The 14,140-nt window shown below is 43.5% G+C and overlaps 1 protein-coding gene across 3 annotated transcripts in view; it reads right to left on the reverse strand.

Moving 5' to 3' along the window:
- SCP2 (sterol carrier protein 2) overlaps positions 1–14,140 on the reverse strand; it is a 55,678-nt gene that overhangs the window by 14,593 nt on the left and 26,945 nt on the right. For 2 of the 3 annotated variants that reach the window (XM_056532215.1, XM_056532216.1), the window contains one exon: positions 1,136–1,292. In XM_056532215.1, the coding sequence (XP_056388190.1) occupies positions 1,136–1,292 (157 nt within the window). Of the gene's footprint in view, positions 1–1,135; positions 1,293–13,625; positions 13,654–14,140 lie in introns of those variants that run through there. The other variant, XM_056532217.1, reaches the window with a different exon arrangement.

Here is a 14,140-nt window from a genome sequence, read left to right on the forward strand (position 1 = left end):
GTAACAGCATGATGGTAATATGTATGGTGATAATTTTCCTCCTTGTACACTGGTAATATTGGTAATACTCATTTCAGTATACAGGATTTAGCCATTAACAGTATGATGATAATATTTACTCCTTGTATACGGTGTATGGTATAGAATGCATGTATGTATGTATGCATAGGGAAAAAAAATTGTCTTATATAATATACATATTTTTTTGTCATAAATTCTGCTGTTGTTGGGGGTCCAAAATTTGCCCTAGACCCACAGGACTCTACTTACACCCTTACATCTGTATACCGGGCTGTATAAAGACAGGGATATATGTCAGGGAAGTGTGGTGCTTAACCTGTTTGTCAAGATACTTTTAGGACTACCGGGACCCATTGGTGAGGCCGCCTCAGAGCATAGGCACCTCCTTTTTCTAACCTTACTAAAGAATAATACCGACTGCTCATACGCGTGACAAATGGATAGATAAAATGCTGGATTAGCTGAAATGTTCAAGAGATAGGTCATGTAGACAACTATTCCATAGAGACACATAGATTGTAAGCCAGTGAGTGCCTCCAGCTGTTGCAAAACGACATCATCCGGCATGCCCGGACAGCCCTTGGCACGCTGGGAGATGTAAATGTGCAACAGCTGGAGGCACCCTGGATTGGAAACACTGGTGTATGTCATATGAAGCTGGATGAGAACATTTACAGTGTATTCCATAGGAACCTCTCTGGTATGTAAGTAGACGATAGAGTTGATTCCCACAATGCAATTCTTCCTCCGGGTTATAGGCTCCCATTCATCTGCAGAGAAACATGCTAAACAAACAATAGCATTTCTGTCCTGTTCTCCGCCTCCCTGCTGGGGACCAGTGACCTTTTACTCACATATTATAGAGGAAGAATAGTCTGCACAGATCAGATGCAGAACCGCTGAGGTATATAATGTTTCCTAGTGTACTGTTTCCCAACCAGGGTGCCTCCAGCTGTTGCAAAACTACAACTCCCAGCATGCCCGGACAGCCTTTGGCTGTCCGGGCATGCTGAGAGTTGTAGTTTTGCAACAGCTGGAGGCACCCTGGTTGGGGGGGAACACTGTCCTAGAGTATTGTACAAGCAGCAACCTACCCTGTATGTGTATTTCTTACCTGGTTGCTGAGTCTGGGAACCCCATCTTGTATAACGTGACCACCACGGCGCCCCCAAGTCCGATGTTGTGCTGCAGAGCAAGATTGGCCCCCGAAACCTGTCTCTTCCCGGCCTGACCTCGGAGCTGCCAGCAGAGTTCTGCACACTGAGCCAGGCCTGTGGACACAGAAGAGAGTGGAGAAAAGGAGCTTCCGGCTCTTGTGCACACCCTACTGACTGAAACGTGGTACTGCAACTTAAGTTGCACTTAACTCCTCACTGCCCACAAGCTTCTATATAACGAAGCAGAACACCTATTGCACTGGATGGCCTTGGACAAACCTCCCTTGACAGATAAGCCCATAAGTCATTTTTGTCTCCATTACAGTTCATTTACATTTTGCTGTGTGCAAAGGCGCAGTCAACCACGCTATTGTTTACAGGGAAAAAAAATAAAATAAAAAACAGAGAATAATGGCAATTTTTTTCAAAGGAAAACAGATTATGCTGTGTGGCATAGCATATAGCAGCATCCGTTTCCGTATCAGTTTTTTTTTTCTGACAAATGTATATATATTATTTTTTTTTTTTTATAACAATGATCTTTTTATTTTATCATGAATTGCACCAGCACATACAAGTCAATTAAAATAACAATCCATATTTCACATAAACATCCTCTCCCCCTACCAAACCGACCACCCTTGTCTGACTCCAAAAAAAATAAAAAATAAAAATAAAATTGGTAAATGGAGACAAAAAATGAGGTGTGAACGTAGCCTTAGATTTACAGTCCAAAAGATTTGGGAGGTTTGGGGGTTAAATAACTTAAAGGGGTTATCCAGGAAAACACTTTTTTTTTTATTATATATCACCTGGCTCCAGAAAGTTAAACAGATTTGTAAATTACTTCTATTAAAAAATCTTAATCCTTTCAGTACTCATGAGCTGCTGAAGCTGGGTTGTTCTTTTGTGTCTAAGTGCTCTCTGATGACACCTGTCTCGGGAACTGTCCAGAGTAGAAGCAAATCCTCATAGCAAACCTCTTCTACTCAGTGCAGTTCCCGAGGCAAGCAGAGATGTCAGCAGAGAGCACTGTGGCCAGACAGAAAATAACAACTCAACTTCAGCTGCTGATAATTATTGGAAGGATTAAGATTTTTTTACAGAAGTCATTTACAAATCTGTTTAACTTTCTGAAGCCAGTTGATATATATATAAAAGCTTTTTCCTGGAATACCCCTTTAAGTATGTCTCTCCCCCCCCCCCCCCCTCCCTTTGCATTTTTATTGCGTTTTAAGGGCCGGAGAAAATTGGCATCTCAAAAATTTGTATTGCGGATCACTATAATTTTGCAATATGGTTATTGACAGCACAGTTTTCACGAGTGTAACATTAACAAAAAAAAAAAAAAAGGTGCACCTGATAACATTGCTCAAAATTTTGTTGATTCACAGTAAAAATAAATGAATTCTTGCAATGTTTTTATTTATTTTTTATGACCTTCAAAATGTAATAAAAAATAAATAAAAAAAAACTCCATTTGAACCTGGCCTTCTAGTATCCAGCTGTGATTTTGTTTTTGATAAACATTTTAAGATGCTGAGTAAAATCGCATGGAATATTCTAGCTGCAATATTTGTAAGTGGGGTGGGGTCTTACACAATTGGTATCACGTAAGGCCGATCTCTAGCTGTGTCATGGTAATGTTGCAGATTTTTTTCCCCCCTGGTTTCATGATGCTGCAACACAAGTGCAATGTGTGAACGCGGTGAGATGGCAGAACACTTACTAGAAGCAGAAGCAATGTTTTTGTGAACCATCACACAGGTAACACACGCAGAACACTTACTAAAAGCAGCGGCTGCAATGTTTTTGTGAACCTTCACACAGGTAAGATAGCAGAACACTTACTAAAAGCAGCGGCTGCAATGTTTTTGTGAACCTTCACACAGGTAAGATAGCAGAACACTTACTAAAAGCAGCGGCTGCAATGTTTTTGTGAATCCAGCAATGAGGTGAGATAGCAGAACACTTATCAAAAGCAGCAGCAGCAATGTTACTGTGAATCCATCTCTGAGGTGAGATAGCAGAACACTTACTAAAAGCAGCGGCTGCAATGTTTTTGTTAATCCAGCACTGAGGTAAGATAGCAGAACACTTACTAAAAGCAGCGGCTGCAATGTTTTTGTTAATCCAGCACTGAGGTGAGATAGCAGAACAATTACTAAAAGCAGCGGCTGCAATGTTTTTGTTAATCCAGCACTGAGGTGAGATAGCAGAGCAATTACTAAAAGCAGCGGCTGCAATGCTTTTGTTAATCCAGCACTGAGGTGAGATAGCAGAACACTTACTAAAAGCAGCGGCTGCAATGTTTTTGTTAATCCAGCACTGAGGTGAGATAGCAGAGCAATTACTAAAAGCAGCGGCTGCAATGCTTTTGTTAATCCAGCACTGAGGTGAGATAGCAGAACACTTACTAAAAGCAGCGGCTGCAATGTTTTTGTTAATCCAGCACTGAGGTGAGATAGCAGAGCAATTACTAAAAGCAGCGGCTGCAATGCTTTTGTTAATCCAGCACTGAGGTGAGATAGCAGAACACTTACTAAAAGCAGCGGCTGCAATGTTTTTGTTAATCCAGCACTGAGGTGAGATAGCAGAACACTTACTAAAAGCAGCGGCTGCAATGTTTTTGTTAATCCAGCACTGAGGTGAGATAGCAGAACAATTACTAAAAGCAGCGGCTGCAATGTTTTTGTTAATCCAGCACTGAGGTGAGATAGCAGAACACTTACTAAAAGCAGCGGCTGCAATGTTTTTGATAATCCAGCACTGAGGTGAGATAGCAGAACACTTATCGAAAGCAGCAGCAGCAATGTTACTGTGAATCGATCTCTGAGGTGAGATAGCAGAACACTTACTAAAAGCAGCAGCAGCAGCAAAGTTGCTATGAATTTATCACTGAGGTGATATAGCATGTGTGTGAACTGTAGCATATAAACAAACAGATGCATATCAGTGTGCCTGCAGCTGTTGCAAAACTACAAATCCCAGCATGCCCGGACAGCCTTTGGCTGTCCGGACATGCTGGGAGTTGTAGTTTTGCAACAAATTCAGGCAGAATGGTTGGGAAACACTGATGTAACTGATTGAGTCAGCAGGTTTTTGTATCTCTCTCTTTTGACCCTTACTAAGGACATGAATGGGAAAGTTCAACAGGGATAGAAAACCTGCTACGTCTAAAATTAAGTGTGACATATCAGTGTATATAGGGCACGGATACCTGGAGCCAAACCAGATCCACTTAGGATTTCTATCTTATCAATCTTTACTCCCAGTCATGTAGATTGCTGCATTCTCTAGGTGCCAGTCTATTGCATTATCTCTGGCAAAGGTCCTCAGGCCCTGTATCTGATATATGTCAGAGGTGACCTGGTTAGATTTGCGCAAAGTTCAAGGTATGCGGTGTAAAGTCCCCGCGTCTCCATCAGGTACGGAGATAAAGGGGCACAAACTCCATAATATCATATAAACACGGAGATAAGAGCCAGACCTGTGTGAGGTTTCTTCCATCCCTGCTCTGGCCTTTACCCTATATCTGTATCGGGTATGTCTATTAAAGCCGTACAAAGTCTACGCATTACTTATGTTTGTCGCTTTTATGTTGCGGTATATTTATAGAATGTGCAAATGTATAAGAGCTGCCCTCATAGTCCAGGATTAGAAAAACAGGGGGGGATTTAGTTAGGAAACAGCGCCACACCTGTCCTCAGGTTTTGGGTGGTATGACAGATTAGTTCCATTGAAAGGAATGGAGCCAAGTTGTAATACCGCACGCAACATGAGGACAGGGGTGGCGCTGTTTTCGGAAGAAATAAGCTCAGGGTTTCTATTCCTGGATAACCTCAATACAGAGTCACGGATACAAAAACATTGCACGTGGAAGCAAATTGATGTGGGTACAACCAGCGGGATCTCAAAGAGTCAGGTGAGGGGGTTTCAATGATGTTACGGTGTTATCCAGGTGGAGATTGAATGGAGGGGTTATCCTATAGGAGTAAGGCTATGTTCATATGCCGGAATTCCTCATGGAGATTCCGTAGCAGCAGAGTCCCATTGATTTCAATAGGATTCTGCTGCTCTGTGCAAATAGCAGAATTTCAACGCCGGAAACATCTGGCACAGAAATTCAAATTCAATGTCCGCAGAAAGAATGGACTTGTCCATAATTCTACCGCTGTACAAATCACTACTCAGACCACACATAGAATACTGTGTACAGTACTGGTCAGACCACTCATAGAATACTGTGTACAGTACTGGTCAGACCCCACATAGAATACTGTGTACAGTACTGGTCCGACCCCACATAGAATACTGTGTACAGTACTGGTCCGACCCCACATAGAATACTGTGTACAGTACTGGTCAGACCCCACATAGAATACTGTGTACAGTACTGGTCAGACCCCACATAGAATACTGTGTACAGTACTGGTCAGACCCCACATAGGATACTGTGTACAGTACTGGTCAGACCCCACATAGAATACGGTGTACAGTACTGGTCAGACCACACATAGAATACTGTGTACAGTACTGGTCAGACCACTCATAGAATACTGTGTACAGTACTGGTCAGACCACACATAGAATACTATGTACAGTACTGGTCAGACCACTCATAGAATACTGTGTACAGTACTGGTCAGACCACACATAGAATACTGTGTACAGTACTGGTCAGACCACTCATAGAATACTGTGTACAGTACTGGTCAGACCACACATAGAATACTATGTACAGTACTGGTCAGACCACTCATAGAATACTGTGTACAGTACTGGTCAGACCACTCATAGAATACTGTGTACAGTACTGGTCAGACCACACATGGAATACTGTGTACAGTACTGGTCAGACCACACATAGAATACTGTGTACAGTACTGGGCACCAGTGTACAAGAAAGATATAGTGGAGCTGGAGAGGGTTCAAAGATGGGCAACCAGAGTAATACGGGGAATGGGAGGATTACAGTACCCAGAAAGATTATCAGATTTAGGGTTATTTAGTTTAGAAAAAAGAAGGCTTAGGGGCGACCTAATAACTATGTATAAATATATCAGGGGGCAGTACAGAGATCTCTCCATGATCTATTTATACCCAGGACTGTATCTATAACAAGGGGACATCCTCTACGTCTAGAGGAAAGAAGGTTTCTACACCAGCACAGACGGGGGTTCTTTACTGTAAGAGCAGTGAGACTGTGTAATTCTCTGCCTGAGCAGGTGGTCATGGTGAACTCTGTAAAAGAATTCAAAAGGGGTCTGGATGCATTTTTGGAGAATAATAACATTGCTGGTTATGTATACTAGATTTATAGGGACAGAACGTTGATCCAGGGATTTATTCTGATGCCATATTTGGAGTCGGGAAGGAATTTTTACCTCTAGTATTAGGGTTTTCCGGATCAACTCAGTAGGGACTCATTAGGGTTATAGGTTGAACTTGATGGACTCTGGTATTTTATCAACCTTATGAACTATGTAACTTTCTGCGGACTCAGCATGGAATGCATTGCAGTCTATGAGATGGTGCATTCCCAAGCGGTCCTAGCAGTCCACAGAGCGCACAGAGGTTTTCCATGCGGACATTCTGACATGTGAATATAGCCTTACAGAGAGAGCCACGCATATGCGCACCTACCTATCCATTCATACTCATCCTGGATACAAGAGCCAAGGTAGGGGTAGTTTTGTCTCTAAGGCCAGCTTCACATGTCCTAAAATGTGCGGATTGTCTGCCGAAAAACACGCGCAGGCAGTCCGCACATTTGCGCGATCCGGCGGGTGCTAGGACAGATTAGAAATGTGCCGTCTAATAGACGGCAATACATTTCTGAGCAAAATATGTAAAAAGTAGACGAGTCTGTACTTTTTGCAGACCCCTAAATAGGTATTTCCACTGCAATTCCACCATGTGAGAATGCAGTGGAATCCCACTGAAATCAATGGGACTCTGCTGCAGTGGAATGTCCATGCAGAATATTCCGACAGAATTCCACATGGACATCCTGCTGTGTGAACATAGCCTTAGAGCCAATACTACCCTAAATATTGCGTCTGCAGCAGATGCCGCCGAAATCCATCATTACTAGGACCGTGTGGACTTATGCCGTCCTCACTGACGACAATGCAGTCTGCGCAGAATTCTGGCGAAAGAGAGAACATTTTCATTCTTTCAACAGGTTCAGGATTTACAATTTCGTTTCAGAATTTTCCATGCTAGAAATTCCGCAGTGTGAACGGGTGAGCAAAAAAACCCATTCACATTAATGTTAAATCCATACAGTGGAATTCTGCACGGAAATTCTGTAGTGCGAACATATCCTGAAGGAGTTGTCCAGGATTACAAATGGGTCTGTTATTATTTCCAGGAACAATCCCACCCTTGTCCATGTGTGGTATCGGTTATTGCAGAATTCCTTTGAATGGGGATAAACTGCAATACCAGATCCAGCCATTGGCAAGCGTTGGCACTGTTCTTGGAAAACTGCAGACTATTTTTTACTTTGGACAACCAAACGTTTCACAGGTCACACGGACAAGTCAAAAGTTTTGATCGGTCGGGGCCTGAGTGATCAGACCGCTACCAATCTCTATATAAAGTTAGGTCAGTGGTCTTCAAACTGTGGCCCTCCAGATGTTGCAAAACTACAATTCCCAGCATGCCCGGACAGCCAACGGCTGTCCGGGCATGCTGGGAGTTGTAGTTTTGCAACATCTGGAGGGCCACAGTTTGAAGACCGCTGACTTAGGTCAAGAGCACCCCCTGGCTGGCCAAAATGTTCAACCAGCTCCAGGAAACAGCTATATAGACTTATAATGGAGCCGTCTCCTGACACTGGATGGAGATCAAAAGGTAATTGGGGGGTAATATGCCACTTGAGCCTTAAAAGGGGTATTCTGGTAGAAAAAAATAACATTTTTAAATCAACTAGTGCCAGAAATTTAAAACAGATTTGTAAATTACTTCTATTAAAAAAAATCTTGATCCTTCCAGTACTTATCAGCTGCTGTATACTACAGAGGAAGTTCTTTTCTTTTTTTTCTTTTTCTTTTCTTTTCAGTCTGACCACAGTGCTCTCTGCTGACACCACTGTCCATGTCAGGAACTGTCCAGTGTAGGAGAGGTTTGCTATGGGGGATTTCCCCTGCTCTGGACAGTTCCTGACATGGACAGAGGTGTCAGCAGAGAGCACTGTGGTCAGACAGAGAAGTAATTTAAAAAGAAAAGAACTTCCTCTGGAGCATACAGCAGCTGATAAGTACTGGAAGGATTAAGATTTTTAAATAATTTACAAATCTGTTTAACTTTCTGGCACCAGTTGATTTAAAAATAAATAAATAAATAAATAAAAAAAAAAAAATGTTTTTTCACTGGAGTACCCCTTGAAGGTGATGTTATACTAGGCATCAGCAACATCTATTGTCGCATCAAATCTTTGATGGGACAAAAACAAGCCCAAGTATCGCATTAGAAAGGCAAGCACGCGCTATTATGAAAATAAGTACTTTTATGACTTATTTTGTCCGCGGGTACGCCTCGCGCGTATGCTCCCCACGAGGGGTACCCGCAGACATACTTTCACCCTTTGGGGGTAAAGTTGCAAAAAAGGTTGAGAACTAGAGAAGAACGAACTTACAGTAAATTCGATTCGTCACGAACTTCTCGGCTCGGCAGTTGATGACTTATCCTGCGTAAATTAGTTCAGCTTTCCGGTGCTCCGGTGGGCTGGAAAAGGTGGATACAGTCCTAGGAAAGAGTCTCCTAGGACTGTATCCTCCTTTTCCAGCCCACCGGAGCACCTGAAAGCTGAACTAATTTACGCAGGATAAGTCATCAACTGCCGAGCCGAGAAGTTCGTGACGAATCGAATTTACTGTAAGTTCGCTCATCTCTACTGAGAACCACTGCTTTAGTGGACATACAAGAGTCTGCTATACAGCGTAGGCCAGTGTTTCCCAACCAGTGTGCCCCCAGCTGTTGCAAAACTACAACTCCCAGCATGCCCCGATTGGCTGTCCAGGAATGCTGGGAGTTGTAGTTTTGCAACAGCTGGAGGCACCCTGGTTAAGAAACACCACTGTTGAAGGATCCAGCACAAGACGTCATATTGGAGCAATTTGCCATTACTTTTAGGAGACGGGAAGATTCCCTTAGAGGGGCTTTTCCAAGTATTTTACAATGATGGCCAATCCACAGGATAAAGCACGAAGCAAGGGCGGACAACACCTGGTATGAGAAGAGGGAGGAGTGCAGGTTCCCACGAAACAATAAGATACAACACTAAAAAAAGGCCTCATGCATAAAGAACACACATACCATGAATACATTATCTTAAATAGGACAATGGCCCAGAGAATTAGCAATCTGCCTGAAACCAAAACTGTCTGTTTTTTTCCCAGAACAACCAATCACAACTCAGCTTTCATATCTTAAGTGTTGGTAAAATGAAAGCTGAGCTGTGATTGGTTGTTGGTTGTTACAGGCAATACCAGACAGTTTTGGTTTTAGGCAGATTGATAAATCGGGGGAAAATATGTTTATTTAGCAATAAAAGCAAAAATACATCATACAGTTATAGATAGAGATATTTGGGGAGATTTATCAAAACCTGTGCAGAGGAAGAGTGGTGTAGTTGCCCATAGCAACCAATCAGATTGCTTCTTTCATTTTCCACAGGCCTCTAAAGAGGCCTGTGGAAAATGAAAGAAGCAATCTGATTGGTTGCTATGGGCAACTGCACCACTCTTCCTCTGCACAGGTTTTGATAAATCTCCCCCATTACATATATTATATATATATATATATACATATACATATACATACACACACATATACACACACACTATCTATCTATCTATCTATGAGAACCTAGCATTGCCTGGTCTTCCTACATAAACCTTGTGGGAGAGGAAAAGCAACAATGACGTTTAGGTCATCATATCCCGTCCCCCCGGCCTGACGGACAGTTAAATCATACTTCACCATCACTTTGGTTTGGCGGCAGGATGTTTAAGGCTATGTTTCCAAGCCAGAATGTCCGCATGGAAAATCTCCGAGCAGACATTCTGCAGACTTGCTGGCGCTAGGACCGCTCGGGAATGCACCGTCTCATAGGCGGAAATGCATTCCCTGCGGAGTCCACAGAAAAAATGGACGTGTCCATTGTTTCTGCGGACTCCAGAATTAGAATTTTGTCAGCAGAATTTCCATGCCTGAAACATCTGCCATGTGCACAGCGCAGCAGAATCCCATTGAAATAAATGCGATTCTGCTGCTGCAGAATCTCCGTGCGGAGTGCAGCACAGAAATTCTAGCACGTAAACATAGCCACAAAGTCCCGGGCAACCTCTGCAGCCCGAGAGTAACGCGATCAGGAAATGTACCAGAAGTCCCATAGACTTGCATAGGACTTGAGAGAAAAACCCTCAGAGCCCGCCGCTGGGACCCCGCGCAATCTCCATGCAGCACCCGTATTCTATGCGTGGACTGCGTCTCTAGTTTCGGAAACCTCCGGGACTGGGGATGTGACGTCATGCCACGCCCCCTTCATTCATGTCTATGGGAGGGGGCGTGACGGCCGTCACGCCCCCTCCCATAGACATGAATGGAGGGAGCGTGACGTGACATCACATCCCCAGTCCCGGAAACCCGGAGAGGTTTCCGAAACTAGAGATGCAGTCCCTGCATAGAATGCGCATGCTGCATGGAGATCGTGGGGGGTCCCAGCAGCGGGACCCCCCGTGATCAGACATCTTATCCCAGAATACCCCTTTAATACATCTTTTGCCCAGAATACCCCTTTAAGGGTGCGTTCACACACACAGTATCCTGTGCCTATTTGATGCACAGGATTTGAAGCTGTGCTCAGTCATTTAGTTTACATTAAAGGGGTACTCCGGTGAAAAACTTTTTTTTTTTTTTTTTTTTTTAACTCAACTGGTGCCAGAAAGTTAAACAGATTTGTAAATGACTTCTATTAAAAAAAATCTTAATCCTTCCTGTACTTATTAGCTGCTGAATACTGCAGTGGAAATTATTTTCCGTTTGAAACACAGAGCTGTCTTCTGACATCACGAGCGCAGTGCTCTCTGCTGACGTCTCTGTCCATTTTAGGAACTGTCCAGAGTAAAAGGAAATCCCCATAGCAAACATATGCTGTTCTGGACAGTTCCTAAAATGGACAGAGATGTCAGCAGAGAGCACTGTGCTCATGATGTCAGCAGAGAGCTCTGTGTTTCAAAAAAAAGAATTTCCGCTGTAGTATTCAGCAGCTAATAAGTACAGGAAGGATTAAGATTATTTAATAGAAGTAATTAGAGATGAGCGAACTTACAGTAAATTCGATTCGTCACAAACTCCTCGGCTCGGCAGTTGATGACTTATCCTGCATAAATTAGTTCAGCTTTTAGGTGCTCCGGTGGGCTGGAAAAGGTGGATACAGTCCTAGGAGACTCTTTCCTAGGATTGTATCCACCTTTTCCAGCCCACCGGAGCACCTGAAGGCTGAACTAATTTATGCAGGATAAGTCATCAACTGCCGAGCCGAGAAGTTCGTGACGAATCAAATTTACTGTAAGTTCGCTCATCTCTAGAAGTAATTTACAAATCTGTTTAACTTTCTGGCACCAGTTAAAAGTTTTTCACCGGAGTACCCCTTTAAACTCCGCTGCTTCAAATCCAGATCATGAAATATGTGCAGGATACTGTACGTGTGAATACACTCTAAAGATGTATAACAATTAAGTTAGGCCATAAGGGACCATAACTCCCCATCCACTGGGCAAAAGTCCCTATAGTGCAATGAATATCGGTACAAATATCTGTAAACAATAACAATACACCCATAAAGAACAACTGCCAAAACAGTGGGGGCCGAACCCCAAATGTATCACAACACTCCAGTGGCTTTATCACTTTGCCCAGTGGGTGCGGAGTTATGGCCCTGTATTGAGGCCTGACCTGATGGTTTGATACACAAACTCTACATATTTATTTACATTCTTATAAACATTTTATTTACACACACACATATATAGATATAGATACAGGGGTGTGGAAATTTAAAAAAACAACTACTTGTCTAAGGGACTAAAGCGGAACACAATCTACTTGTCCCTAAAGAAAATCCACTTGTCCTGGTAGATGAAATAATTTCAACCAAAATAGTCTGATCCCCCCCACTAGACCACCAGGGATGGATATAAGATTCCTTTAGACACTGCTGACAGCGGGGATCTAATGGGTTAATAGGTGATCGCAGCATGTCAGGGTATTAGCGGAGGGAGAGCTGTAGATCCTCTTACACCCCAGACAAGCCCAGATAAGTCTAGATGTAACTTTTTGATCACCTTATAAAAAATTTCTAATATGAAGTGACCAAGAATGAGCAATTCTGGACTATTTTTTACATTTACACCGTTCACCGTACAGTTTAATTAACATCATATTTTAATAGTCTGGACATTTCCACATGTAGCGATACCACTTATGTTTATTTTTGTACATTATTTTTATTTAAAGAAAATTGGAAACTTTTATTAGGAAAGGGGCTTATTCACATATATACGCATTTTTTTAAATATTTTAATCACTATTTTTCAGTCTCAATAGGGACTTATGTGTTACTGGGGGGGGGGGGGGTCTGCTTCTCCAGTTTGTGTGCTGCATTTTGTGTCAGAGAATGCTGGAAGTTGCATTTAGTTACTAGATAACTACAACACCCAGCATGCCCTGATACAGTCTATGGTTGTGTGGGTGTTGCAGCATGTTGCACTGTATAGTAGTACAGGTAAGGTTATTGGGGAAAATGCTGGGAGTTGTAGTTTTGGTTTGTGTCAGCTGCAGAGCCATAGGATGTGTCAAGGAATACTGGGAATTACAGTTAGTAACTACAACTCCCAGCATGCCCTGATGCAGCCTATGGCTCTGCAGCTGACCCGAACCAAAACTACAACTCCCAGCATGTTACACTTTATAGTTCTACAGTTTAGGTTATGGTCCAACATGCTGGGAGTTGTAGTTTTGGTTCGGGCGTGTTTGCATATATCCGTGGGGCTCTTGGTTGGCGGGTTAGTATGAAGGGGCAGGATTCTGGGGGTGCAATTTAGTGCGGGGGCCACTAAAAATAAATAAAATTAGATGGCACAACTGCCCTAATGCCTGATGTGACAGTCCGCTCCTATACAACACATTCATGCATACACATATCATACATACACACACCCCCCCCCCCGCCACTGCCCCCCCCACATCATACATTACATACACACATACACTCACACCCTACATATACACCACACATATGCACACATCATACATACACCTGCCGCTGCCCCCCCCCCCCATCATCATACATTACATACACACATCACACATACACTCACACTATACATATACAACCACCCTTCCTGCCGCCGCCTGCATTCTTGGTCTTCTCACCTGAGGCCGCCATGAGTGGACATCAGAGCTGTAGTCACCGCCGGTGTGAGGTGAGATTTCCGTCCTCTCCCCTCCCCCCTGCTCTGTGTTTTCCCCGTGCAAACTAGCAACCGCCCCGTGGTGGATTAGGTCCTGGGGAGACAGATCAGGGGGAGGGATGGAGCTGTGTGCGGGGGATGGAGCTGTCTACATCCTCTCTCTCACCCTGCTGTGTCTTCTGAGCTCCGTCCATCCTCCGGGAGGGGAGATAAGGGGGGGCTCTGCAGTCAGCTGGAGGCCGCCGCCCCCTCCATATACTCTGAGTGCTGGTGTGAGGTGGAGACTTCCATCCGCTCCTGCGCTTCACACCGACATTAAAGAAAAATAAGGGGGAAGTCTGTCTGTCCCTGCCCGATACAGGGCTAAATCTATGAACAATTCACCTGCCCGGCGCCCAAAACTACTTGTCCCAGGCGTCGGGCGATCGAATTTCCACATCCCTGCGATATATTTGAATAATTTTTTTTTTTTTTGCG

The sequence above is a fragment of the Hyla sarda genome, chromosome 7, assembly GCF_029499605.1.
Source record: "Hyla sarda isolate aHylSar1 chromosome 7, aHylSar1.hap1, whole genome shotgun sequence".
Classification (NCBI taxonomy): Eukaryota; Metazoa; Chordata; class Amphibia; order Anura; family Hylidae; genus Hyla; species Hyla sarda.